The sequence below is a fragment of the Leptonotus elevatus genome, chromosome 14 (assembly GCF_054856555.1).
Source record: "Leptonotus elevatus isolate MCC_2025b chromosome 14, RoL_Lele_1.0, whole genome shotgun sequence".
In the NCBI taxonomy this organism is placed as follows: Eukaryota; Metazoa; Chordata; class Actinopteri; order Syngnathiformes; family Syngnathidae; genus Leptonotus; species Leptonotus elevatus.
In genome coordinates this window covers 1,679,894-1,704,817 of record NC_141252.1, presented here as the reverse complement: position 1 = coordinate 1,704,817, position 24,924 = coordinate 1,679,894, and the positions used below count along the sequence as shown (strand labels likewise).

Here is a 24,924-nt window from a genome sequence, read left to right as displayed (position 1 = left end):
TATATATATATATATATACATACACACGTATATATATATATATACACACAAGTATATATATACACATATACATACACACACACATATATACACACACACGTGTGTGTGTATATATATATATATATATATATATATATATACACACACGTGTGTGTGTATATATATATATATATATATATATATACACACACACACACACACACACACTCACATACATACGCACGCACACATCGACAAACATGTACAAGTTCATAGTTGTATAGCTTTTTGTTCTAAACGTTACATAGGCAACTTGTTTTTTTTGTTTTGTTTCCATTTGAGCATATTAGAGACATCGTATAGTAGAAAACAAAACCAAAAGGCACATCCGAGCGGCGCGGTTGTCTGGATTTTTAGTCCTGGGGGGTGCGGAGGAAAACGTTTGTAGCTTGGCGCTCCGTTCCGACGTCCACCCCGCCGCCGTTTTGACATCGTGGCTTGACGGGAATCGAACTTCGCCGGGGCTCGATGTGCAAAAAATAATAATTCCGAGCCTAGGGTGGCGGGGAAGGCAACTTTTTGTGTGGCTTGGGAACAGTCACAGTGTAGAGTTGAGGGGGCGGCGGAATCACCGTCGCCTTTTGCAAGTCACGTAAAAAAAGAAGAAAAAAAAAAGGGAGATAACGCAAAGCAAGAATCCCTTTTCCTCATCCCCCTGCATAAAAGACGTAAGACTTTGGCAGCTGTTGGCTGAGAAGGAAGCGTAACAGTTGAAGCTACAAGAGTGAGAACTTGCCCAAAGCGGATCTGCCCGCTTTCTGCAGCCATCCAGCCATACCTTTTGTATCGTGCTTGTCCTCGTAAGGCTCACGGGTAAGCTGCAGCCTATCCTGGCTGAGGCAACGTATACCCTCGATTGGTCGCCAAGCCAATTGCGGGGCACATTTAGACAAACAACCAACCATCCGTCCGTCCGTCCGTCCATTGTCTATAGCGCTTGTCGTCATTAGTAGCGACTTGGAAACGAGTCCAGTTGACTGAATGAGAGGCAGGTCTAAAAATGTTGGGTTCAAAATAGCCCAATTATCTGTCAAAAAAGGGCCAACTGCTATTTGGGTCAATTTAATCCAACTTAGTTTTTAAACACAAAATATTGATAATTTTGTACCCCCCCCCCCAAATTTAAGTGCGGAAAATTGGTACTGACCCAAACTTCTTTTTTTTTGTTGCATAAAACAAGCCCCCCCCCCCCCAAAAAAAAATTGGCTTGTTTTGCCCCCCCCCTGGAAAAAAACAACACAAAAACAATACTGGGTCAAAAATAACTCAATTATGTGTGACAAAAAGGGTTTACTGATGCTTGGGTCCATTCGACCCAACATTTATTTATTTTTTAACCAAAAATACAAAACCACCCCCAAAACTCGATTGTTTAGTACACAAAAATTTAAATTGGGACAAACTGACTCGAGCAGCGGTAGGTCCTTTTTCGACCCATACCATAATTGGGTTATTTTTGGCCAAACTGAGTGCACATATAGACAACCAACTCGCCATCCATCCATTTTCTATAGTGCTTGTTTTTATGAGGGTCACGGATGAGCTGGAGCTCATGCCAGCTGATAGCGGGCGAGACCCGGGGTGCACCCTGGATTGGTCGCCGGCCAATCACAGATCTAGTCAGACGAGCATTCGCTCTCACATTCATGCGGTGGGCATTTTCAAGTCTTCGATGATGTCGTTGGAATGTGGGAGGAAGCCCGAGTAGCCGGAGAAAATCCCAGTTCTGAGATTGGGACCCGGCACCCTCAACTGGGGCAAGATGTTACTTGCCAGGCCATTTTCCTGCTAAAGAGGAGCTTGGTAATCCATCCATCCAATTTGTAAAAAAACTTGCCCTCATTCGGTGGTGGGTCAGCTCGAGCCTATCCCAGGCTGACTGCAGGTAAGAGGCAGGGTGCACCCGGGATGGGTCGCCATCCAATCACAGGTCAAGATCCACTATGGCCAATTTGGAGTCTCCAATGAAGCTAACATACACGTGTTGTGGGAAGAAAGCATGGAGGACAACATGCAGACTTGGAACCGTGAGGCGGACGTGGCCAAAACAAGCGCTGGCTTCTGATTGGCACAGAGGCATTGGCCAAGAAGAAGGCGTGGCTACGAGTCCCCCGAGGCGCTATTTTCCACCAGCGAGAGGCCGTGCAGCAGCTCCCGCTTGTACGTCTTTGGCGGCAGCTTGGGCAACTGTGGGCTGGAATTGTGGCGGGGGGGCACGGGCGGGGCGGCGACCACGGGGGCCGGCAGCGGACACAGGCTGTTCTGACTGGCGCTGAGCGGGCAGCCCCGGCGGGGGACGCGCGGCGACGGCGTGCCGGGCGGCGTGTTGGGCGACGCGGGCGAGCTGGCAAAGTCCCAGTGGTAGCGGCCCACCGGCGAGGGCTGCAGGTTGAGCGGGTAGTTGATGAAGATCTCCGGGGGCCGCTGGGGCACGGGCGGCGGCGTGTCGGGGGGGGGGTCCCGGGGGGGAGGCGGTGGAGGGCTGGGCAGGGGGCCGTCCAGGGGGCCGCTGTAGCCCGGCGTCCGCGGCTGCGTCCTGGGGAGGGGCGGGGGCAGTCGCGGCGGGATGGCGGGGGGGCTGTCCGACCGAAAGCTCTGATGACACGTGAGAAAAACAACAACACATTTCAACAACACTTGCTTTAGTTGCTGTTGTATTTTTTTCACTTCATGAATATTTACATAGTATTTCTTTACTTTTAACTTTTTATTAATTTTTACTTCAACTAAGACCCTAAAAATGCACACACACACAAAAAAAAACTTTTGTCCAACAACACAATTCTTTCATTTTTATCTGATTGGTAAATTATTATTTTTTGATAGCCCTTTAAATTATAATGATTTATCATTCATTATTTTAAACATGTTTGAATAACATTTTAATTTACATGTTTATAATTTTTTTTTAATTACATTAATTCATTTTAATTTATTACTGGATTACTTTTATAAACTACTTTCATGTAAGAATTAAATTACTTATTTAACTATTAGGGGAAAAATCCTTTATAAAATACCTAAATTCTTTCTATTTATTTGGTAAGATTTAAATAACATTTTTATAATACATTATATTTTTACATTAAGTAAAATCACAATACATTTTTGTCATTTAAAAACCTAAAATGGTAGTAGACATTTTAATGATCAAAATCAAAATTTTTTTTTGATAAAAGTAAAAGTTTAATATTGATATAATATAAATATTTTCAAAATGAAACTAATGAAAAATGTTTCATAACATTTTTCTCAAGATTTAATATTACACTTAGATAGATAAAATAAATAAATATGTAAATAAAATGTAAATTGGAAGATTTAAGAATATTTCAGAAATATAGACATTTTTATATACACGTTTTTGAATAAAGATTTGAACATTTATTTAAAAAAATTTGAACAAAGTGTTAAAATGATAATACAGGCTGAAATAAATTACATGTTAACAGTTGTTGTTTAAATTGATAAATTAAACTTTAAAAAAAAAGAAGAAAGATAGTAAAGGATTAAAAATGGCTTTTAATGTTTAATAAATACTTTCAAAAGAAACATTTTATTATGAAGATTTTTTTTCATTTAAATGTCAGTAAAGACTTTTTCAAATGAAATCATTCAAGAATTCCGATGTACAGGGCTCCAGACGACTGGAAATGCTGGCATTTTGCCACTAAAATATGAGAAAGTGCAAGTAAAATTTTCATCTTCTCACGCATGTTGTATCATTCTTGAATATTTTTGTTGCTAAAAAACGTCTGCTCTACACATCAGCACACATCATTAATGGAGAAAAATTAGTGGAAATGTGAACATTTGTTTTGCAAGTCAGCTTGAAGTGTGTGCCCCCTAAATTGACAACTTGCGCTCCAAAAATTTCAGGTCAGGAGCCGGTACGCTCCAAGTAACAGAACCAGCCTGGAGCCTTGCTATCGAGCGCTAAATGACTTTGGAGTGGACCCTTGAAGGCTCCATCACACACGACGTAACAAGTGTCAGGCCTTACTTTGCTTTCCGACATGGTGTCCTTCCTTCGAGGCGGAAGTGGCGGCGGTTTGAGGCGCTCCCCTAGCTGGTGGAGGCTGCCGCATGACACCGAGTGGGACTCTGACAGGAAGCGTGCACAGAAAAACAAGATGTAAACACAAACCACAACAACTTTTCCATGGTTTGAAGGTTTCAAACCCAACTCACTTGAAGGCGGCAAGAGAACCGGAGCAAAAATGGAGTTAGAACCTGCAAGATCCCAAAAAAAGGAGAGGTCAGACTGACTTTTGTCCATTTCTGAAACAACCCCCCGAATTCCACGCAGGCCCCCCCCCCAACGCACCGCCGTAGGAGCTGCTGAGATCGTGCTCCATGAAGACCGAGCTGAGGTCCGAGGAGGCCGACTGCGGCGGCGTGGGCGTGTTGGGTGACGTGGGCACCGAGACGGACGCCGGCGTCTCGGCGTCCGTCTCGGCGATGCTCCGGAAGGTGATCTTGTGGGCCGGCTCCCTCTCCAGGGGCACCGGGTGGCCCTTCAGGGTGCCAGAGGTAGACGTTCGCACGGGCCGGATCCCCGGCGATTTCAGCGTGTAGTTGGTCTTTCTGGGCTGAGATCGGGAGGAGACCACAACTTAAGCGGTTTTCATGCTTCCAGATTTTTGCATGACTCTTCCAAGACCGACAGGTGCATGCGTCATAGGGATAGACCGATTATTGGGGCCAATACCGATATTCGCCATCTTGACGAATATCGGTTTCGACCATTAATAGATTTTTTTTTTCAGTGTTCAGAAAAAAAAAAAAAGAAAAAGTAATATAGTGTTCCCTCGTTCTCCGCTGGGGTTAGTTTCTAAAAAAATACCCGTAATAAATGAAATCCGCAAAGTAGTTAGCTTCATGTTTTACATTTATTATAAACAGTTTATACACTTTTCTAATCGAGGCATTTACGTTTTCTCACATTTTTCTTCTTGTTTAAACATTCTCAATGTACAAAAAAACTTGAATAAACATAAATTTTAGGTACATTACTGTCGAAAAATGCATGCAAAATTGCACACACAAAAATACGCGATAAAGCAAGGCCGCAAAAAGTGAACCGCGTTATAGCGAGGGAACGCTGTACTTCATATATTTTCATTTGATTTTAGAAAACTTTATTTACTGTAGAAAACAATAGAGAACTATTTACTTCAGTTTTTAATTTAACTTCTGAAGACATGCTACTGCCCCTGGGAGATCATCGGTTTATCTCTAGTCTGAGGGTCAAATTTCAGGGTCAAAGAATGACATTTAGGGTATTTTTTTTATATAGCCAACAGATGTACAGAATGTAAGGTTAGAAATGTAAATAAGGTGGCGGGTGTGGTGGCTTACAAATCGCGGCGCTTGTCTGCAGTTCCTGGGCTCGATCTCCATGGACATGTTGAACAAGTAGTCAGAAAACTCCTTTTCGCTCCTGTTTCCCATCGGGTTCAAGTTCTCAAAGAATCTCTGAGGATTCAAAACAAGGATGTAAACACCAAATATTCCAAAACACGTTTTGTTTTAATTGTCAATCAATCAATCAATCCAACCAACCCTGATGTCATGCTCCACTTTAAGGCAGTAGGGCTGATTCTGGTACTGCTGGATCTCGCCGGTGATTTCCGCCACTTTTCTCCGCTTGCTGAAGTTGATCAGCTCCTTGCCGTGGCGTTTCAGGAAGTCCGGGTTGCCCTCCTCCGTCTTGAGGATGTTGGTCAGGTAGATCCCTGAGGAGAGGAGGAGTCACGCTTTTAGCTTCAAAGTGGCAAACGCTGCGGATGGGAAGCCTTGCGGCGGACGTACCGAAGAAAGGCACGCAGGGTGGGTTGATAGACTTGAGTTTGGCTAAGTACTTCTTGAAATGGTCTTGACTCAGTTCCATAGCCTCCTCCAGGATCCTCTTCTTCCTCTCTGGTATGGCCTGCACACGAGCACAGTCAAATGAGGCCATTTTGGGGAAATACAATTGACAATGATTAGGCTACTCGTTCCGTTAATCCATTAGGAGTCTTTAGTGGAAATATCGTAAGCATCGAGTGATATGGTTGAACTATTTAGCATTTTCAGGTGGGAATTGTGATGTCAGGTTTTTTTTTTTTAACAGCGCTCTTATTCCCCAAATTTACCAAGTCACTCAGTTACCCATCTTCGTTAACGAGTTAATTCATTCTGTGCCATGTGTATGGGTGGCAGTTATGAGCGGTACTGTGTGGAACCCCACCTCTAAGTAACTAACACGAACCTCCATGGTGGCAAATGAGCTAGTCTTCTAACAAGTAGCTCTGTCACGAAAGGCGGACGAGGAGTAGCTAAGCATGCAACAACGGAGAATAGAAGAGGATGGGGACGCTAATGCTAATCGCTAATCTAATGTGAAATGCGGAATCACGGCTGATTTTTGGTGCTGAGATCCGGCATTTTGACAAATATCAGCATCCGCCTTTTTAAAAATTATTTATAAATCTGACAGCTGATAAGAGATCAATTCAAAACTGTGTTAACTTTATAAAAGGTTCTGATAACCCCGAGAATTCTCTGTATCGTTTGTTTTTGTTTGAAATTAAAACAAAGACATGTTAAAACTAGATCTCAAATCTCACTACTGTACGGTGCAAAATAGTGCAAATAACATTGCTGATATTATAAATATTTCATATACTTTTGACCTTATAAGCTCTTCGTCACTTCGTTTACAATAAATAAAGTTTTCCAAAATTTCAAAAATAATTTCTTAATTTTATTTATTATTTTTTTTTTTTAAATAAATAAAGTGTAGGGAGTTCCCAATGTCAGCATCATTTTTTAATATAAAGTTGAAATTGAAATAAATCCATAAATGAAAAGTTCGCTGTGTCTCACCTGAGCGACAAATGCATGCGAATGTCGCTAATTTGAGGTTTTCGTCAGGGTTCGTAAAAGGTTTCAAAAGATCTTCGCAGACAGTGGAAAATTACCTGAATATGTTCGAAATGTCTTTGCGGCAAAAAAAAAAAAAAAACCCCACAGAACATCTTACAAATCTTGATGAAAATCCTCAATTCGCTACGGTCGCAAGCACTTCTGCTCATTGAGATCCCGATAATCGGCCCGGCTGTTAATCGGTCTATCCCCAGGCTACAGTCGTAGTCACCTCACAGGTGTGGTCCAGGCGGTAGACGGGGACCGAGCTGAAGGCGCTGACCACCTCCAGCACGCCGTTGAAGTTGTTAAGCTCCTGAAAGACCTGCAGAATCTCGATGACGCGCGTCCACACCGCCACGCGCTCCTCCAGGTTCATGGTCTCCACGATGCACCTGACACACATTTACACAATGAATTTGGGCGCTACTACAAAGAGGAATTTTGTTTGGCGTGGCGCTCACTTCTCAAACCACAGCGTGAGGTTGGTGGTGTGTCGGATCATTCGCAGCAAGTTGGGCGAGTTCTTCTCTTTGTCCTCTTTGGTCCACACGCTTCCCACCAGCTCAGACGGCCGCACGGCTCTGCGGACGCAGGCGGGATTTGCTGTCAGCCGCCGTTTTCCCCGCCCGGTTCGACGGCCGCACACTCACCTGTAGAGCTCGGACTCCAGCAGGGTCAGCTGCCGGGCGATCTCGATGGGGTGCAAGGTCATTAGCTCAAAGGAGTCCACCTGGCCGGCGCGGCAGATGTGCCACTCGATGGGCGGGGGCGGGCTCTCGAAGGTGATGTTGTGGCTGACGCCGTTTGACTGCGTCTGCAGCTTGCGCCGGATGATCTTGTTGATGGACTCCACCCACTTACGCATGGACTTGCCTGTGGTGAAAAGCAAACGTGTGAGTGCTGGGGCCCAAAAAAATTGTTATTTTAAGTCATATATATATATTTATTTTTAATAAATCGGTTATCTGAATTTTTTTCTGCTAAAAAAATCATCAAATCAGCCTAAAAAAAAAGAAGAAGAAAAATCAGTCGGGCCCGAGTATTCAAGGGATACTTGCCTTATCAGCGGTAAATTTTTTTTTTTTTTTTTTATTAATTTGATCAAAAACACATTTTGCCACACACTTGTGTCAAATGAAAATCACATCACACGAACTCAGGGAACAGCTAACGAACAATCACGGCTCACCTGTTTTCTGAGTTTGGTCATGTGATGTGATGTTAGCAAACTAACCCATGATTGCAAATGACCTGTTTCTTGGGCATGTGTGATGTCATCTTCATTCGACAGCAAGTGACATTTTTTCTTAAAAGTATTAATTGTACATGAAAAATAATGATGTTAGACAAAATATTTTCTTACAGCTGCAAACGGCTCAATGAGTCAAGCATCCCTTTAAGAAACTTAGGAACTGTTTTATTATCTCTCCTTTAAAGCAGGAAGCCTGACCTCGCAGTTGGATTTTGCTCGTGATGTATTCCTCTAAGCGAGTCCTCAGCTCGGGGTCGTTTTCAAAATCGTAGAAATGATGCTCCACCCACTGGCGGAAAACGTTGAGAACCCTGCGGAACAAAGACAGAGCAGAACTGACCGATTAGCCCTAAAGATCCTCACGACCAATTATTGTGCACTTCAGTCCGAGGCTCGTTGCCTTTGACTCTGTCGCTCCTTATAAGGAAATACAGTTAGACAGCAATTATTTTAATTCCAAAGGCTTTAGCGTATTTAATAAAACAGTAAATCTAGTTGTTTTTTTATCAAACGTATGACCCAATTTCCTGGCCTAGTTTGCAAACCAAAAACTGCTCCTTGTTGCAAATGTCTGCTGTAGAGTCTTATTTGAACCGTTTTCCCCCAAATCCTTGACCAGCTATCTTACCTGAGCTGGACCGGCTGCACATATTCCTTCCGGAACCTCTGGAGCTCGGCCGCCATGGGCTGGTCACCATTCCACAGGGCCTGCCGGTCCTCCTCCGTGGGCTCCGGCTCTGGGATTTCGATCCTAAAAACACACGGCAAGGGAGTGGGTTTGAATGTCATGGAGGCAATAACATCAACAATGGTAAGATTTTGCAATGTTTTTGAAGTGGAAGTTAATCTTAAACTTTTCTTGACAATAATATGTTATATGTGACCTCACTAGTCTACACATGACATTCTGATTAATATTACATTTGTGAAATAGGAGTTATGAAGCAAAATCCAGCCGTTTTTATCCATTTTAGGGTGCGGCCATTTTGCCACTTGCTATCGATTGAAGATGACAACACAGTTGCTCAATGCTCAAGCGACGACCAATCAGAGCGCACCTGTTTTATGAAGCTGCGCTGTGATTGGTTGTTACCTGAGACCTGAGCAACTGTGATGTCATCTTCAGTCGACAGCAAGTGGCAAAATGGCCGCCCCCTGAGATGGATTAAAAACAGCTGGATTTTGCTGCTTAACTCATATTCCACTAACGCAATATTAACCAGAATAACGTATTTAAGACTAGTGGGGCTGCATAGAACATATAGTCAATCATATTTTGGGGGGTTGACTTCCCCTTTAAGAGATGAGAGTACCTGTCAATCAGCAGCGTGAGAAGCTCCTGAGGCTTGCAGAAGGATCGGTACGTGGTCAAAAAAGTGCGCACAAAGTTTGGGTCTGGAAGGAACAAAGAATTTAGTTTGGAAAAACGAATATGCAAATTAGCTAATACCCAATATTACAGCTGTATGAGCTAATATTGTAGTGTGACATAATCCGCTACTTTTATTTAAGACTACTGCCACCCGCAGGACTGGAGTGGAACCGTATTACCTTGTCATTTGTCATTCGGCCTTGGCGAGTTCTGCTTTTGCTTGATGATTTATTTTTTGTGTATAAAACACATAACCATGGCGTACCCGTTTTACGGCATGCTGGCATGTCTTACCAGCATACATGTGGTAGGTGAGCCTCTCTATGAGTTTGACCACAGTGCCCGCCTTGATGATGGGGATGCCCGTTTTGCTCTGCACTTTGTCCTCAAAGACGATGTTCTCCTCCGAGTCCTGCACGGCGAAACGGTAAACCTCTGGCGAGGGCAGCCGGAGGGGGTGCGCCTGCTCCTCGTGCTGCAGCACCGTGTCAAGCATGCGGTCAAGCGTGGAGCGGTACTGCAGCGTCACCAGCGCCGCCATCCACGCCGCCTTCTCCTCGGCCGTCCGCGCGCAGAACACGGCGTAGTTCTCGTCCTTGCCCATCAGCTCGAAGGCGTGCCGCAGCTCCGGCGAGTCCTCGCGGTCCACAATGCGCACCTTGCGCAGCACAAACTTCTCCTTCAGGCGGTACTCGGCGCCGCTCCCCGAGCCCGGCAGCCGTGAGCTTTGGTTGGCCTTGCAGCTGATCATGAGGCCGTCGAACAGGAAGTTGTGGCGCTCGTGCTTGGCGCCGTTGCGCAGCAGCGGGCCCTCCAGGATGAACTCGCTGCAGCACTGGCCGATGTCCTTGCCCTCCCAGCCGTCGATGCTCTTTTGGATCTCATTCATGCGCTTGATGGCGAGCTGCTTGCTACGAACCTGCCGACTGTACAGGCGGTACATGGGCTCACTGCGGGGGATCGGTAAGGACACAAGTCAGAAGACAACACATTCAAAATGCAGTCATGAATATTTTATGGATTTATTTTAGTTCGGTCAAAGTTAAAGCATTAACTCATTGATTAATTAATCACCAAAAAATTATCACACTATTAAATTAGTGACCGCAGATGATCCTTCAGCTTGATAGCGGATGGTTTACGCTAAAGGTAGCACAGGTTGAGTTAGATCAACACATGCAATTAAGCGTTTACTAAATGTTTGCGTAGGACATTCAGTAGGGCTGTGCAATTAATCGAAATTCAATTACAATTTCAATTATTACACTACATAATTACAAAATTAGCATAAACATAAATAAACAATCATAAATACTAATTTTGAGTTGTTTGAAAGTACGTATATATTTACCCAATGTCAAATTTAATAAATCTTGTTTGGTCCAAAAGAAATGTGCATAATTATAGTGTTTCAACAAAATTTATTTGTTTGAATATTTTTTACGTTTAAACCAGGGATGGCGAGATCCGGTCCTCGAGGGCCGGAGTCCTGGAGGTCTTGGATATTTCCCTTCTTCAACACAGCTGATTTATGATCAGCTCATCAGCAAGCTCTGCATAAGCCTGATAACGATCCTGTTAATTGGAATCAGCTGCAGTTCGAGTAAGGAAACCTCTAAAACCTGCAGGACTCCGGCCCTCGAGGACCGCAGTTTGCCATCCCTGGTTTAAACAATTTCTTGTTTTGCACCAAAAAACTGATGATCATCCTAATCGTGAGTAGCCTTAACATTCAATAACAATATTGTGGTCATTTTTTCCCATTTTAAATTATGCAAGTAATTAACTGATTACAGAAAGTGGGCGATGAGTGCGGTGGATCATAAAAAATGTTGAAGACGTCCTTATAACATTAAATGGAGGAAGAAAAGAATTAACCCATAAAGAGGTGCTTTTCAAATTTGGCAGGCAAAAAATGTTGATAAAAAGCATTTTTAATTAAACGATTACATTAATTTCTGGACTATTAGGCGCACCTGACTATACGCCGCGCTAGCTAAATGTGGGGAATACTTGAGTTTGTTACATATATAAGCCGCACCCGACTGTAAGGCACAGGTGTTTTAATATTACCGAACCAGGTTCCCGCTACTTTCTTTACCATTCCGTCTCTCCTACTGTATTTGGGCTGATTTGGCTTGTTTTGCTCTGCCTGGCGCTCTTGCGCTTCCTTTATAGTGCGCCCCCTTGTGATCTGATGCAAGATAAACCGCACCTTTGTATTAGCCGCAGGGTCGAATGCGACAGAAAAAAGTAGCGGCTTATAGTCCAGAAATTAATGTAATCACGATTAATCAAAATTCTAAGACGTGATTAATCTGATTAAAAATGTAGTGTAATCGTTTGACAGCTCTAATTTGTTTATATCGTTTGGCACATACCCGGGTTTTCGCCGAGGCTGCTGCTTAGCGTAGATGCGCTCCACGCTGCACTGGAGGTTGAGCAGCGCTGTGATGGCCTGCTTCAGGAACTCCCTGTCATCCTGGTCTTGACTGCGCTCCTGAAGTTGCTGTACAGTCAATGGGGCAAAAAAAACAAACAAAAACATCACAACTTGCTTCATGTGCCACTATTAGTGCATGTCAAATGGGCGTACCTGCAGGAGCTCAAAGTAGTGCATGCAGTGGTACACGGGCACCATCATGAGCTGCGGAAGGACGTACTGAACGGCCTCTTTGAAGCCTTCTGCTACAGACTGAAAAAAATGAACGAAAACAAGAATTTAACATCATGAAGTGACGAGCACGGGGACAGGCAAATATTTGTGTTCAAGGGTCACGTTTAATAGATAGGTCAGATTGACAACTGGCATGGCCGCCGCGAGAGGCAGAAGTGGGGGGTGGAGGGGGGAGGATAATTGCCTAAATCATGTTGAACTTATTGTTACTGTATCAGGAAAAAAAACCACACCTTTGTTTTTACTAAAAATTTGTTTTTTCCCCCTTCACATCTGTGGATTCTCATTTTGTTGAATTTGTTGTGTGGCCACTGTTATACCGACTTGGGGCAAAACGAAAACACACTTTCATTGCTTCCTCCCGCAAACACAAACATGTCGACTCTCATCCAGTTATTTACAACTTCTAAAGAAGATAGCGGGCATGCGTTTGGACTTGTCCTGTGTTGCGTATGCCTCATTTCATTTCATTCAAGTGCAGGTGCGTTTGGTAAGGAATCATTCACAACAAAACTGAGAAGACGTAGAGTCTTTTTCCACATGTTTGTAAAGAGTGAGCGGGGGAGGGAAGAGTTGGTAACTGGAGAAGAAGCGACCATGGTGGCATCCATTTAAATCTCTTCTTGCCCTGATGGACAATCAATACGCTCGTGGTGACGGATCCACGGCAGTCTGCACAGCAGCCTCAGTGTCCCTAAAATGGACGACGAGTCCCATCCTATATTTCTAGGTTGGACCTGGTCAATATTAGGTTTTCCAAATTTGAGCAGGTAAGCATGTAGTGTGGAAGAACCGCACCAAACCCTCACAAAAGGGACAATAGGATTCAGGATTTTTTTCTCTCTCCCTGGGCTAAAAAGGGGGGGAAATATCCCAGTGAAAAAAACATGAAAATTCAAAATGTGAAAAATACTGGGGGGGGGGGGGTGGATGTGCAAATCGACTGTAGTTTTAAATTGTAATATCACCAATCTCCACTTACACTAGGTATTATAGTGCCCTATATGACATTAGCAGGCCTAATAATTTTTCACTGATTTGGAATGACATGCAGAACAAACAAAATATACCTCAAATAAGAACATTTTGAGTGAGTTGATAGTTGTGAAAAAATTTATAAAGTTCTTACACACTGAAGTTAAGACAAGTCCACGATTATTTTCAGAATGTTTTCCTTGTAAAATTACATCCTTATTCTCATGACACTGCCATCTTTTTCTCCCCAAATTAGGTATTTTACTCCTTGACATTGAAACTTTTCTTTGTAAAAAAAATTCTCACCGTTATTTTTGTCATATTGTGACTTTCATGGGATTGCAACTTTTCCCTGTAATAAGATTAGATATTCATTCTCATGTAATTTTGTGATTCTCTCACAATACTTTGACTTTGACTTTATTTAATGAAATTAATCCTGCTTGTGTCAACTGTGCACATTTTGTGTTCTCTTTTGCCCGTTTTACTCGTGCATTACTTCTCGTAATGGGAATGACAGGAGTGTTGGTGTGACTGCGTAAAATGGATGCCTGTGAACAAGAGGTGGATGTTACGTTGGCGTCAAGCCTCGTGGGATCTGGCCGCAGCCTCCGAGCACGATTCAGTGCTATTCTTATGAGGAATGTCCAAAAAAAACAATGCGGCTGCGGTGAATAAACCGTACACAGGACGCCCGATATGTCGCGAAATCCTCACGGGGAGGAATTTCAGCAGGCGGCCCGATCCGGCCCGGCCCGGCTTCAAAGCGCCACAGGAACAAATAGACTGAGTGACCTGACTTTTACCTCCGTGCAAAAAGTGTTTTTATTGTCTTTTTCAGGGTGTTTTTTGGGGGGGCTCATAAAAGGTTTATTTTGGAAAAACACGCAGTGAGCTGCAAGACCAGATTGAAAGAAAGTCAGTAACCGCATTGAAAATGTCACCTTTAATCTATAAAGTATTGCAGTAAAGTTGGTAAAGATTTTTATGGATTGTTTCCATATCCATTATTTCCTCTGGGAAAATTGCAGTTGAGACCGAGCAAGCACAGGTCGTACCTGGAAGTAGAGGCCGACGGTGGGTCGGGCCATCAAGTTGTTGAAGTGCTCGTGGAAGTCTTTGCTGAGGATGTCCTGGGAAAGCGTCTCGTAGGGGTCGAAGGCTTGCTCCTGCAAAAGCAGCGGAGAACCACCTTAACAACGTACCGTACGTGCAAACACAAGTACACGCGGACGCGTTTCCTCCACGGTGACGTGGGAAACGAGCGCACCTCGGCCAGGTCCTCGAAGCAGCTGCCCACCAGCGGGTGTGGGCTGCCGTCCGCCGTCATCTCCACGGCGTCCTCGATTAAGCCGAGCAGCTTCACCGTCAGCTCGTGGATGTCCAGGATGTTGCTGAAGATCACCTCCACATCCTGAGCGGCAAATCACAAGGGGCGTTAAAAACAAATTGAAAACGGCCTTTTACATTTAGAGAATTTATATATTAGTAGATATATAGCCCTACAAATTATTAAACCATTATTATGTTCTTCCATGTACTGAATTATTCTGTTATTTACTATTATTTGTAATTATTAGCACAAATTAATTATACATATAAAGTATATTAGGGATATATCTCTCTCCGATAAAAGGCTTTTCAATTCAAGAACGGTGGAACAATTTGTGTGGTCTGGTTGAATCAAAACTGATTTTATGATTCAAATTAGGTTTCATGAAACCGCGAATGAATGTAAAATAATTACAGTCAACCGCCACTATTTGTGCAAATTTCAAAAATCTGTATATAATTGGCACACAATGAAATGCATGAGCGGGAATTAACCCCAATTTCTTTCTTTTTTTTATTCCAGCAATAATGGCCTTTCTAAAAATAAAAAATAAAAAAAAGAAGACATTTCTATTTTTGTTACATTTTTATTTTTTTCTCATTACAATGCATCTTTTATTGGTTCTTCTGGTAAAATGCCAGCTTCATTAGTATTATGTAAAAGGGAAGGGAGGGCTATGCTAAAAACAACATTGAGGCGAGCAGAAGAAGCAGCGGCATCATTTTTCACTGGCAGGCAGGCGAGCCGGGCAGACATAATTGCCGTTATTTTGGCGAGACCTTCCTCGCAGATGCCGTTCTTGTCTCAACATAATAACATACTACACATTCCACAAGGGCCTCCTCAGCCGAGCCATGCCACAAATTACCCAAAAAAGAGCAACTATGTAAAAGCCGCAGCGGAGGGCCCAACTTTCCATTCACGCCTTCAAAATATAGTAAGAGCTGACTGGAGAAGTCTTGTTTGGGTTTCATTTGCTTGGCAGCGTGTAATCCTTCAATACGCTTACATGGGATTTGGCATAAATGCGTTTGGAATTAATGCTAAGTTGGAAAAGTTTACTGCCTGTAAACCGAATTACAAGTGGTCCGTGTTGTTGGCGTAGCGACTGCGTCCCGCGCGCCCTCACTTACCCGCGGTGTAAAGATTTTGGAGTTGGACAGGAAGTGGTGACGGAACACTTTGATGATGAGGTCCAGCTCGCGCAGGTACTGGCGCTCCTCGGCGATCTCCAGCCGCACCAGGTCGTCGTACGTGAGCTCCCCTGACGTGGAGGGCTCGTCCGTGCACTGCGACATCAGGCCGATGTCGTCCTCCTGGTCGAACATGTCCATCAGCACCTGCGACGCCAAAGCATGTGGAGACGTTAAAATTAAAGTATGTAAAGTAAATGATTGTGATATGATTTTGATCCATTTTTTAAACCCCTCACGTACACAAAAAATGACTCGCACACACACATTGAAAAAAAAGCAAGCAAACTAACTCATTTGCTCCTAAAAAAATCTAAATACGTTCTATTTCAAATATTACCATGGTGCCAAAAACGTATTTATATATTTTTTATGCTAGAGCACACAGAAAGCTTTGATACAGCCTCAGAACTGCAGAGAATGGTTAAAGCAATGGTAGTTATTACAAAAACGGCCAGCAGGTGGCAGCAGAGTATAAGAGATCAACCCGAGCCATGTTGGAAAAAAGCTGTTTTCCCCACAGTTCTAAACAGATTTGTGAATAATTATGAAACTTGGTAAGTTTCATGTTTTATAGCAATAGAGCACAATATTCTGTGGGCCTTGCAAAATCAGTCAAAATCCAGTAAAACAGCCGGGAGCGAAGGGGGTTGCTTTAGTGAAAATGGCTGCGAGTGAATTAGTTAATCGATTAAGAATAAGAATAATAATTTTAAGAAGAGATTCAAAAAGTTCACCTTGTCGGCACACATGGATACTTTGATGTCTTGCTGGCTGATCTCATAGTGCCGAATATTGCCCACGTAGTTGCCTGCCAACTTCAAAATGTCCGCCGATATGTACTCGACAACGGCCACGATGTACAGCGACACGTGATAGTCCACTCTGTAGCCCAGGACCTCCTGCAGGGAAAAGCAGAAATGACGAGTAAGCGCTTGACTTAAACGCGTATCATGACCGAAGGGGCGTTTCCCCTAACCTTAAGCAGCGGGTGTATCTTGTCCACGGGGAGAAGTAAAGGATTCCTCCTCTTCCGCTTCTCGATGGCCGACTGCGCGTCGGCGATGGCCCACTTGTCTATCGGGTGGGGAAAGGTCTTCTGAACTCGCTCCTGGTGACCGCCGCGGGAAACGTTAGCATGACGCGTTAAAAAGACGGCGGCGCGTGGCGGCGGGTGTTTTACCTCCACGTCCTGCACGGAGCGAGGCAGCGCCACACACAGCATGTTGAGCAGCTGCAGGATCAGCTCCTCAATGTGCTGCAGGGCGTCCTCCTTGGCCTGGAGGTTGGGGTGGACCTGCTTCTGCACCTGAACACATGACAACGCGGGGACATGAGCGCAAGCTAATATGTTAGCTCGCTAGAGACCGATTATTGGCTCACCGAGCCGATTGTAATTATATAACACACCCCTGACCGGATTATGGTGAGTAAGGATGGGTCAATACTGACACCAAGTATCCGTATCAGCCTCTTTTTACGGTATCGGGGACTCATGGAGGCTGCCGATACTACATTTTTACAAAAAATTCTTTTTTAATCAGATATGCAAGCAAACTCGTCTGCATAATTTTTTTTGTGGTGATTCTAAATCTGCCTTCATTTGTTCTATAGCAAATCGTGTTTTCATAATATTAATGATAATAATGATATAATAAACACAATTTAAAATAATATGCAATATAGTAATATTCATGAATTAAGAGTTAAGTTAAACAACAGGGTTAGGGCACAGTCACGTTTCGGCCAGAGCACAGAAGCATTATGTACAATACTATTTTCGACACAGATGATTGCAATTTGTATTTTTTGTTAAAATGTTTACAGTTTTTTAAAAATGTACCAACTATTTAGCTCAAGCCTGCAAAAAATTATTTTAATAATTGATTATTATGTCAGTCATGTTGTCAATTCTACTAAAAACTACTGAGCTGAAATGCAGTACTTGTGTTTTTTTGTTTCTTTCAAATTTACATCATCGAGTGCACCCAAAAAAATACAGGAGAGTTAGACCAAAATGCACACACACAAAAAAATCCCCACAACAGCAAGACCTCGATGGAGGGCGTTTTTTTTCTTCATTAATAAATGTAACAAAAAATGTTGGTGTTTTTTTTTTTTGGGGGGGGGGGGTGGAACGGATTAATAGCCATTCAATTTACTTCAATGGGAAACATTGATTTGAGTGAATTGAATTTCGAGCTTGGTCACAGAACAAATTAAACTTGTAAGTCATGCTACCACTAGATTACTTCTACAGTAGGTTAGAGCGCAGCAGCATTTAAAAGTAGCACAATTAGCTGATCGTCAACGTCAACAGTGAGCCATAAAGAAAGGGCGGGGCCTCAGGTGCAGACACGCTCCCGAAACATGCCGTATATGGGGCCGAGCCCTCTGTTCGGAATGCAGTCAGTTGGGATCCTGGGGGCAAGAAAGGCCCGAGCAGGTGGACACCAAACGATGAGGTAGAGTAGAGTAGCAAAGTAGGCCACCAGGAAGGCAAAAGCCAGGCCCTGCAGGAAGGAATGCGAGCGCCAAGACTTAAAAAGGCCGACGTCATCGGCGCGGAGCATTCCTGTGCTCTGACTTGACTGGCGATGCTGCAGCGCGCAGAAAGTCCCCTCTGAGGAAGGTGTAGCTGAGCGAGACTGGTAACAAAATGTATTAATTTTTTTAAATGGCAAATGATCTGAAAGTTTAAAAAAAAAACAATAACATTTCCTTTTACTCGTGTCGTGAACTTTGAGCCGATCAAGTGGAAAAATCAGAAGTCACAAGTTAGCCTGGTTGTTGTGTGCGTCAGTAGATGCACGCTCTCACAAGACCGACTAGAAATAAGACACCTCTACTTAGAAACACACGCACTTGGCATATATATATAGCAAGCTATATATTTAAAAGCAGAAGTAGGCTATGAGATCAGGCCTGTGAGGCTGCACGCGCGCATTTGACCAAATTCCAGAGGACGCCGAGAGTGGTGAGTCACGGCGGCGCACAACCACCCGGGGTTTCCCCCTTGCGCTCCATTCACCGAATTGTTGGCCCGCGTGCAACACGTGTCAACGACCGACGCCCCCAACAAGCCCTCCGCACGCCCCGCCAGACAGCGACAGGAATGAATTCATTGGAATTCAAATGCATAAAAAAAAAATTAAAAAAAAAGACGGAATGAGAGCTCAGGAGGAGCACGCGAGAGCTTTGGCTGTAACACTGCACTACTATCACTTTTGTTTGTTGCTAGCACGGCGTTAGCCGGCCAAATATTCCCATAATTGCGTCCGGTCATACATTCAAATGTTGCGCGTACGTCGCTTTTACGCATGCGCAAACGGGGCAGACGTATGAAGAAAGGACGAGCCAAACAGTCCTCTCTGACGACAATATGCTATGACGTGTTCTGACTCGAATGGGAAAATTATGAATTGCCGTTCGTTTTTAACGGGCAATTCACTACGCTCTTTTTTTTCTTTTGGAAAAGAGAAAGAAAAAAAAAAGGGCAATTCGCTACTCAATTTAACTCCCCGCCCATTTGTGCACAGCACTAAATGCTAGTCACTTGAATAATTCATCACCGAAATAATGAAGAAAAAAAGTCACAGAAGATGATACAAAAATACTACAAATGATAGAAAACATAAAAAAACAAAAAAAAAACTCAAATAAAATAAAAAGAGAAGGCCAAAAAAGTAAAAAATAAATGCAAGGGTAAAAAAACAAAACAATCCTACATAAAGGAATATTAAATCACAGAAATGACTATAATATATATATATATATATATATATATATATATATATATATATATATATATATATATATATATATATGTAAAAAGTAGAAAAAAATAAGACCAATACAAAAATTCCCACAATTCAAAAAATAAAAAAACAAAGGTAAAAAACAAAACTGAAATACATTGATGCTAGTATTAACAATTAAATATAAAACACTTTAAAAAAAATAAAAGTTTTTGCCATTACAGCTGTTACTTTTAGTAACTGCTCATTCAAAATTTATAATCCAATAACTTCAAATGAAATGCTTCCTCTTTTATTGATTGAGCGTCTTGGCATGACTCAAACAAACATTGATGCTGTCATTTGTTCCTTGCAACTCTGAAAAGCTGACAGTAGGGAACCGACTTCAAGTAAAAGTTCACCAAAAAAAGAAAACGCATGCTCTAGCGGAAAAACCCAAACGGTCACTCTCCAAACATTTAAAGCGTGCACACAGTTTTCCTCTAAAAGAGAATTTATTATAGGATGACACCGTCAAAAGAGATGCGATGGACACACAAAACACAGCAAGAAGAACAAAAACATTCTCTTAAAATCAAATAAAATCAAAGCTCTGGTAGAGGACGCCGCCTTTTGCAAGCGTGAAAATGACATCATCGCTACTCATTTACATCATGACAGAGCGTGTGAAGAATGGACACAGCCTGGCTAATCCCATTGGACTGTTTACATGACAGTTGTTCAGATTGTACGTAATATGTCTTTTGCCCATCTAAATGACATTCCATTCAGTACTATTTTAGTTTTATTCCAACATTTGGGAACATAAAAAATGGTGGTTAAGGAAAACAAAGGCTGGGATCTACAATAGCAACTGGACAGTGTTGATATAAGCTTAACATTTCTAATTCAATTGATTATTCACTGGGCTGTGTATGTGGGGGGCCACATCGGGCTCAGGTTGCAGGTTGTGTGTGTGCACACCCTCGTGTGTGTGTGTGTGTGTGTGTGTGTGCGCGCGCGCGTGGTGGGGGGGATGGGGCTTGTTATTAAAGCCAAGCATGTGTCACTGTTTGTGAATCATGCCATGACATCATCGGCCATTACGAGCAGACTGTCTGGGGAAAGCGCGGGGCAGAGATCAACTCGCAGACAAGAGGCACACGCGCAGGTTCAAACACACGCGCGCCATCACGCCACACATCGACACAAATGAAAAAAAATAAATAAATAAAAATCGCAATAATGGAGATGCTTCAACGCAATTTAGGAGCATTCGTGATGTCATGTGCTATATGGACAAAAGTCTTGGGACGCAGTGTCTATCGAATCAAGGTCAAACAAACAATAATGCTCAATCTGACCCGGGATGTGTTTGATTATATGAAAGAAATAAGATCTCAATCAACATTATATCGCATTATTAAATCCATTCCTATTTCATGACAATTTTCATAAATACTAATGCTTTAAAAGGCATTTCTTTAAAGGGTCTTTCATGCAGTTTGTCTCTTTTTTACTCGCCACTGCCACCTCTGGCCCAAAGCGTAACTGCAGCATCCCAAGTGTGGAACGCTAGCTGCTCATGCGTGCAGTGTCGTACGCTAGCTAACGCCACAGGCTAATGCTAGCACAAGGCCACACATCCGCTACTGCGTGGGGACGCGCATGATGGCACCCTCCAACACTCCACCCCTCCCCTACCCAAAGAAACTGTGGAGTATAAAGGGAAGATAAAAGCTGACAGGTGCAGTCAGAGTAAAACAGTCAGGGCTCTTCGTACTCAGCTGGGCATTGGTGGCGCATGCATGATGTTGAAAAAGCTTGAATATTACCTTTTTAAAATGGCACAAATTGGTGCTCATAGGTGTCAGACTAATGTTCTGTCAAAACAAATTAAGTATATGACAAAATGTCCGCCTTCTGTGGATGCTAATGCTAATAATAATTTGCCTAATAAACTACATGAATGTATCTAAGGGTCTCCCCACTGTATATCAGTGTGTGAAAATGGTGGTCAAGCTGTTAACTAAGCAGGCTTGCAACCCGACCAAGTCGTAGCCTGAAACGTTAGCCGGCCAGGCCCGTGAACCCAACGCGGCAAAGGAATGAGAAAGCGTAGACGCGACGCTTGATGCCAGCGAAAGGGCAGACGCCGGGAATGCACAGTTGTCATTAACGACGGCGTGTCAGTGGATAAATGAACCCTCTTTACACGGCGGCCGACACGAGCCGCCGCCATCGTCCAGAATAGCCGGGACGGCACGCAACAAGCACAAGAGCGTGCCGACGTCGAGACAGAAACGCGGTCATCAGCCGGCGGCGTGCGATGCGTTTGGAGTGACATGGAGGCTTGCCATCATTGGTGAAAAGCCAGACACAAATTTTTACAATCATCATTATATTAAATGTTTACTACTGTATATATTTTTTATTTACCTCAAATAGATTCACTACATACATAAGTGTAAAAATGTGTTTCATCATTTGTAGGTGACAATGGCTACTTTTGACCTAAAAATCGTGTGGAAAAAAAAATAACCGTTTGTGTGGATGTGGCCAAGCTAAGCGCCTGTAAGCAAAAAAAAAAAAAAAAAAAGAAGAAGAAAAAGAGGGTGTCATAGGGTCAAGAGCATAAACAGCTCTTGCGTGTGTGTGTGTGTGTGTGTGTGTGTGTGTGTGTGTGTGTGTGTGTGTGTGTGTGTGTGTGTGTGTGTGTGTGTGTGTGTGTGTGTCCCTCTCTCTCTGTGTGACAGACTTTCCCTGCAGCGCTTGCGTAACAAGTTGAGACAAAGCGACAGCCACATCGCCTGCTCTCACTTTCGCTTAGTCTGTTTCGGACGTCCGTGGCAGCAGCTTTTGGATGTTGCTGTGATGCTACCACGCATGGCTTGTTGGCCCTCCTTTAAAAAGGAGCTTGGCCTTTCAACTTACTTGTGCCATACGGCAACATTTGGCATTGAGAGTAAATTTAGGGCCAGTAGCGCCAATACTAATAAAAATGCAGTTCATAAAGGAGATAAACTGAAACTAAACTGAGATCCATCGAGGTTATTAATACTTTTGGATTTTGCATTTTACACAGTAAATTTTGTAGCGTACATTTTACTTTAAAAAGAGTCTATTTGGTCCCACTCTAAACAGAGTCAAATTTATGGTTAAAAAAAACCACATCTTGTTTTGTTCTGATCTATAGTGTCTTTGTTTTTCTTTTTAAGGACAAAAAGCAGTGTTTCCCACACCATGTTAATACTTGGGCGGGCCACCACCCAAGACGTTTTCAAGAAAATGTATTCATCCACTTGTGGATCGTGAGGCTACAGGAGACGTAGTAACAGGACTGAGAACCATCTCCCCCAATCTTGTCCCTGAGCCATGCCACCCCTAGTGTGTGTTAGTATATCGCTTGTTAGCTGGAATATTCGTACCTCATTGTTTTTGATCTCCTGTGGCATTGCTCAGGTGGTAGAGTGGCTTTCTCTCAAGCTGAAGGTCGTGCACTCGTTCCTCAACTCTTTTTTTTTTTTAATCAACTAGTAAAATATGAATTTCTGAATGAAAAAAAACATTACTAGATTTTTATCATGGAAGAGACCAATTCTCTCGTACACTAAAAAATCTTGAGTAAAATTGACTCTGAATACTTTAATCTCTTCCAAGTGTAAATTTTACTCTGTTTAGAGTGGGATCAAATAGACTATTTTTAGAGTAAAATGGACTCTACAAAATGTACTATGTAGTTAGTTATAATTTGCTTTCAACATTTCCTTTTGCGCTGTACAGTGTTGGGCAAGTTACTTCCAAAATGTAACATATTTCATATGACTAGTTAACTTGCATTTGAAAGTAATACGTTTCTTTATAATATTACCGTCTGTGTAGAGTAATGAATTACTCAAGTTTAAGTTACTTATAAAAGGTACTTTTTAAAACCTTTTTTACATCACGGATTAATTTATTTAATCATGAGTTTGATATTTAAAAAAATAAATAAAAAATAAGATCTAAAATTTGCAACCATAGCTGGTAAAGTTAACTTAATGAGGAGAACATAATCAACAGAACCCAAAAGGTGATTCTCATGTACCAAACCGACTGCGTAAATGAGTCAAACAAACAGTAAAAAATAACTTTCTTACACTTGCTACATCTTATCTTTACGAAGTGGAATTTTCTTTTTCATTGCAAAGGCATCAACTCGGAATCGGCCAAAACGATTGCTAAAAAAACTCTAATAGGTGCGCTTTTAGAATGCCTCACCTACTTTTTGTGACATTTGGTGATGTGCTGACACATCCACATGATCACAATGACCACATGTTGGAGAATAAATTGGTTAAATAAACAAACGGCATAAATCTTACAATTGGCACAGAAACACCCCCCCCCCCCCCGAAAAATCAATGCAAGTGTTTGTTTTGGTTGGCAAAAGTTTGATAGAATTATTGCAAGAAGACCCTCTTGTAGTTGTTGTTCTTTACCTTGCGTAGAGCTTGCACGAAGAGGCCTCTCCACTTGTGACTGTTCTCGTCACTGGAAAAGTCGTAGATCTGCTGGGGCTGCATCGCTGCTGCGGTGGTGGTGGTGGTGATGGTGGTGATGGTGGCGGCTCCTGGCGTTGCCGTGCTCCGGCCCGAACTGTCAGCATCGGCCCCGGCGGATAGTTAGCCCCCTTTTGTGGGTGGGTGGGTCAGTCCAGGGCGGCAGGCACGGCTAAAGAGTCCGTCCGTACGTCCGACGCGGCCGGCTGGCTTCTACTGGACAGTATACGAGAACCAGGCTGGGCTAGCCCGGGCGGCGGGGACGTCTTTTTTGTTAAGGCGGTGAAAAGCGAGCTACATTCGGTATATAAAGCACATGCAGCCCCGGGGTCCACTCGTTAGCTTCGGCTGCTAACGAGGGGGGTTAGCCCACCGTTCGGTGTAAACACTGCACGGCGGCTAACTCGGAAGCTAACGGCTAATAACAAGGTGGCTAAGCGACACCCTCGCCGATTAAAAACTATTACAGGCACGTTAAGTTGAATAAAGTGGCGTCATTGGGGGCGAAGAAGCCCCATAGCGAGCCAAAAAAATGGAAATGCGGTCGTTTTTTGGCCGCCTTAGAAGACACCTGTAACGCTAGCAAGCTAGCTCGGCGGAGCACAGCCGCCGCTGGCCTCCGACAAACAAGGCACACTTTCTCCGCCGTCACACGCGGACATCTTCTCCCGCTTGGAAGCGTTGAAAATCCCCCCCTAAAAAAAAAAAGTAGTACAGCGGTAGTCCCAACGCGGAGAAGTTCGGTGGCTCGGCGGCGGCGACGCGGTCAAATTCCGCCGGGGGAACGTCTTGTGTGAGCTGAGAGGCGCAGGAGGAGGAGGCGCAGCCAGCCGGGATGGTTTTTGGTTCGCTTTGGGAAGTCAAGATGTTCGTTCGGGTCAACTCCGCTCGCT

General features: G+C 43.3%; 1 protein-coding gene across 1 annotated transcript; it reads right to left on the bottom strand.

The window, feature by feature from the left end:
• Nucleotides 1-1,242: 1,242 nt before the first annotated feature.
• On the bottom strand, nt 1,243-24,900 carry sos2 (son of sevenless homolog 2 (Drosophila)). Its single transcript, XM_086095467.1, has 23 exons — nt 23,972-24,900; nt 16,937-17,062; nt 16,733-16,864; nt 16,491-16,655; nt 15,694-15,900; nt 14,498-14,641; nt 14,286-14,396; nt 12,172-12,270; nt 11,957-12,084; nt 9,870-10,525; nt 9,517-9,598; nt 8,832-8,954; nt 8,402-8,514; nt 7,602-7,824; nt 7,413-7,532; nt 7,181-7,343; nt 5,854-5,971; nt 5,605-5,777; nt 5,401-5,517; nt 4,367-4,631; nt 4,231-4,272; nt 4,043-4,143; nt 1,243-2,634 (listed from the first exon to the last, which is right to left on the bottom strand). The coding sequence occupies exons 1-23, from the start codon at nt 24,053-24,055 to the stop codon at nt 2,140-2,142; spliced, it is 3,987 nt and encodes a 1,328-aa protein (XP_085951593.1). The 5' UTR covers nt 24,056-24,900; the 3' UTR covers nt 1,243-2,139.
• Between the last annotated feature and the right edge of the window lie 24 nt (nt 24,901-24,924).

Excerpts from the sequence above, each read along its gene's own strand:
- sos2 (XM_086095467.1), bottom strand. The coding sequence starts at position 24,055 with ATGCAGCCCCAGCAGATCTACGACTTTTCCAGTGACGAGAACAGTCAC. Across the intron at positions 16,656-16,732 it reads AGATACACCCGCTGCTTAAG|GAGGTCCTGGGCTACAGAGT; the intron begins GTTAGGGGAAAC and ends TTTTCCCTGCAG. Across the intron at positions 15,901-16,490 it reads TATCCATGTGTGCCGACAAG|GTGCTGATGGACATGTTCGA; the intron begins GTGAACTTTTTG and ends TTGGCGTCGCAG.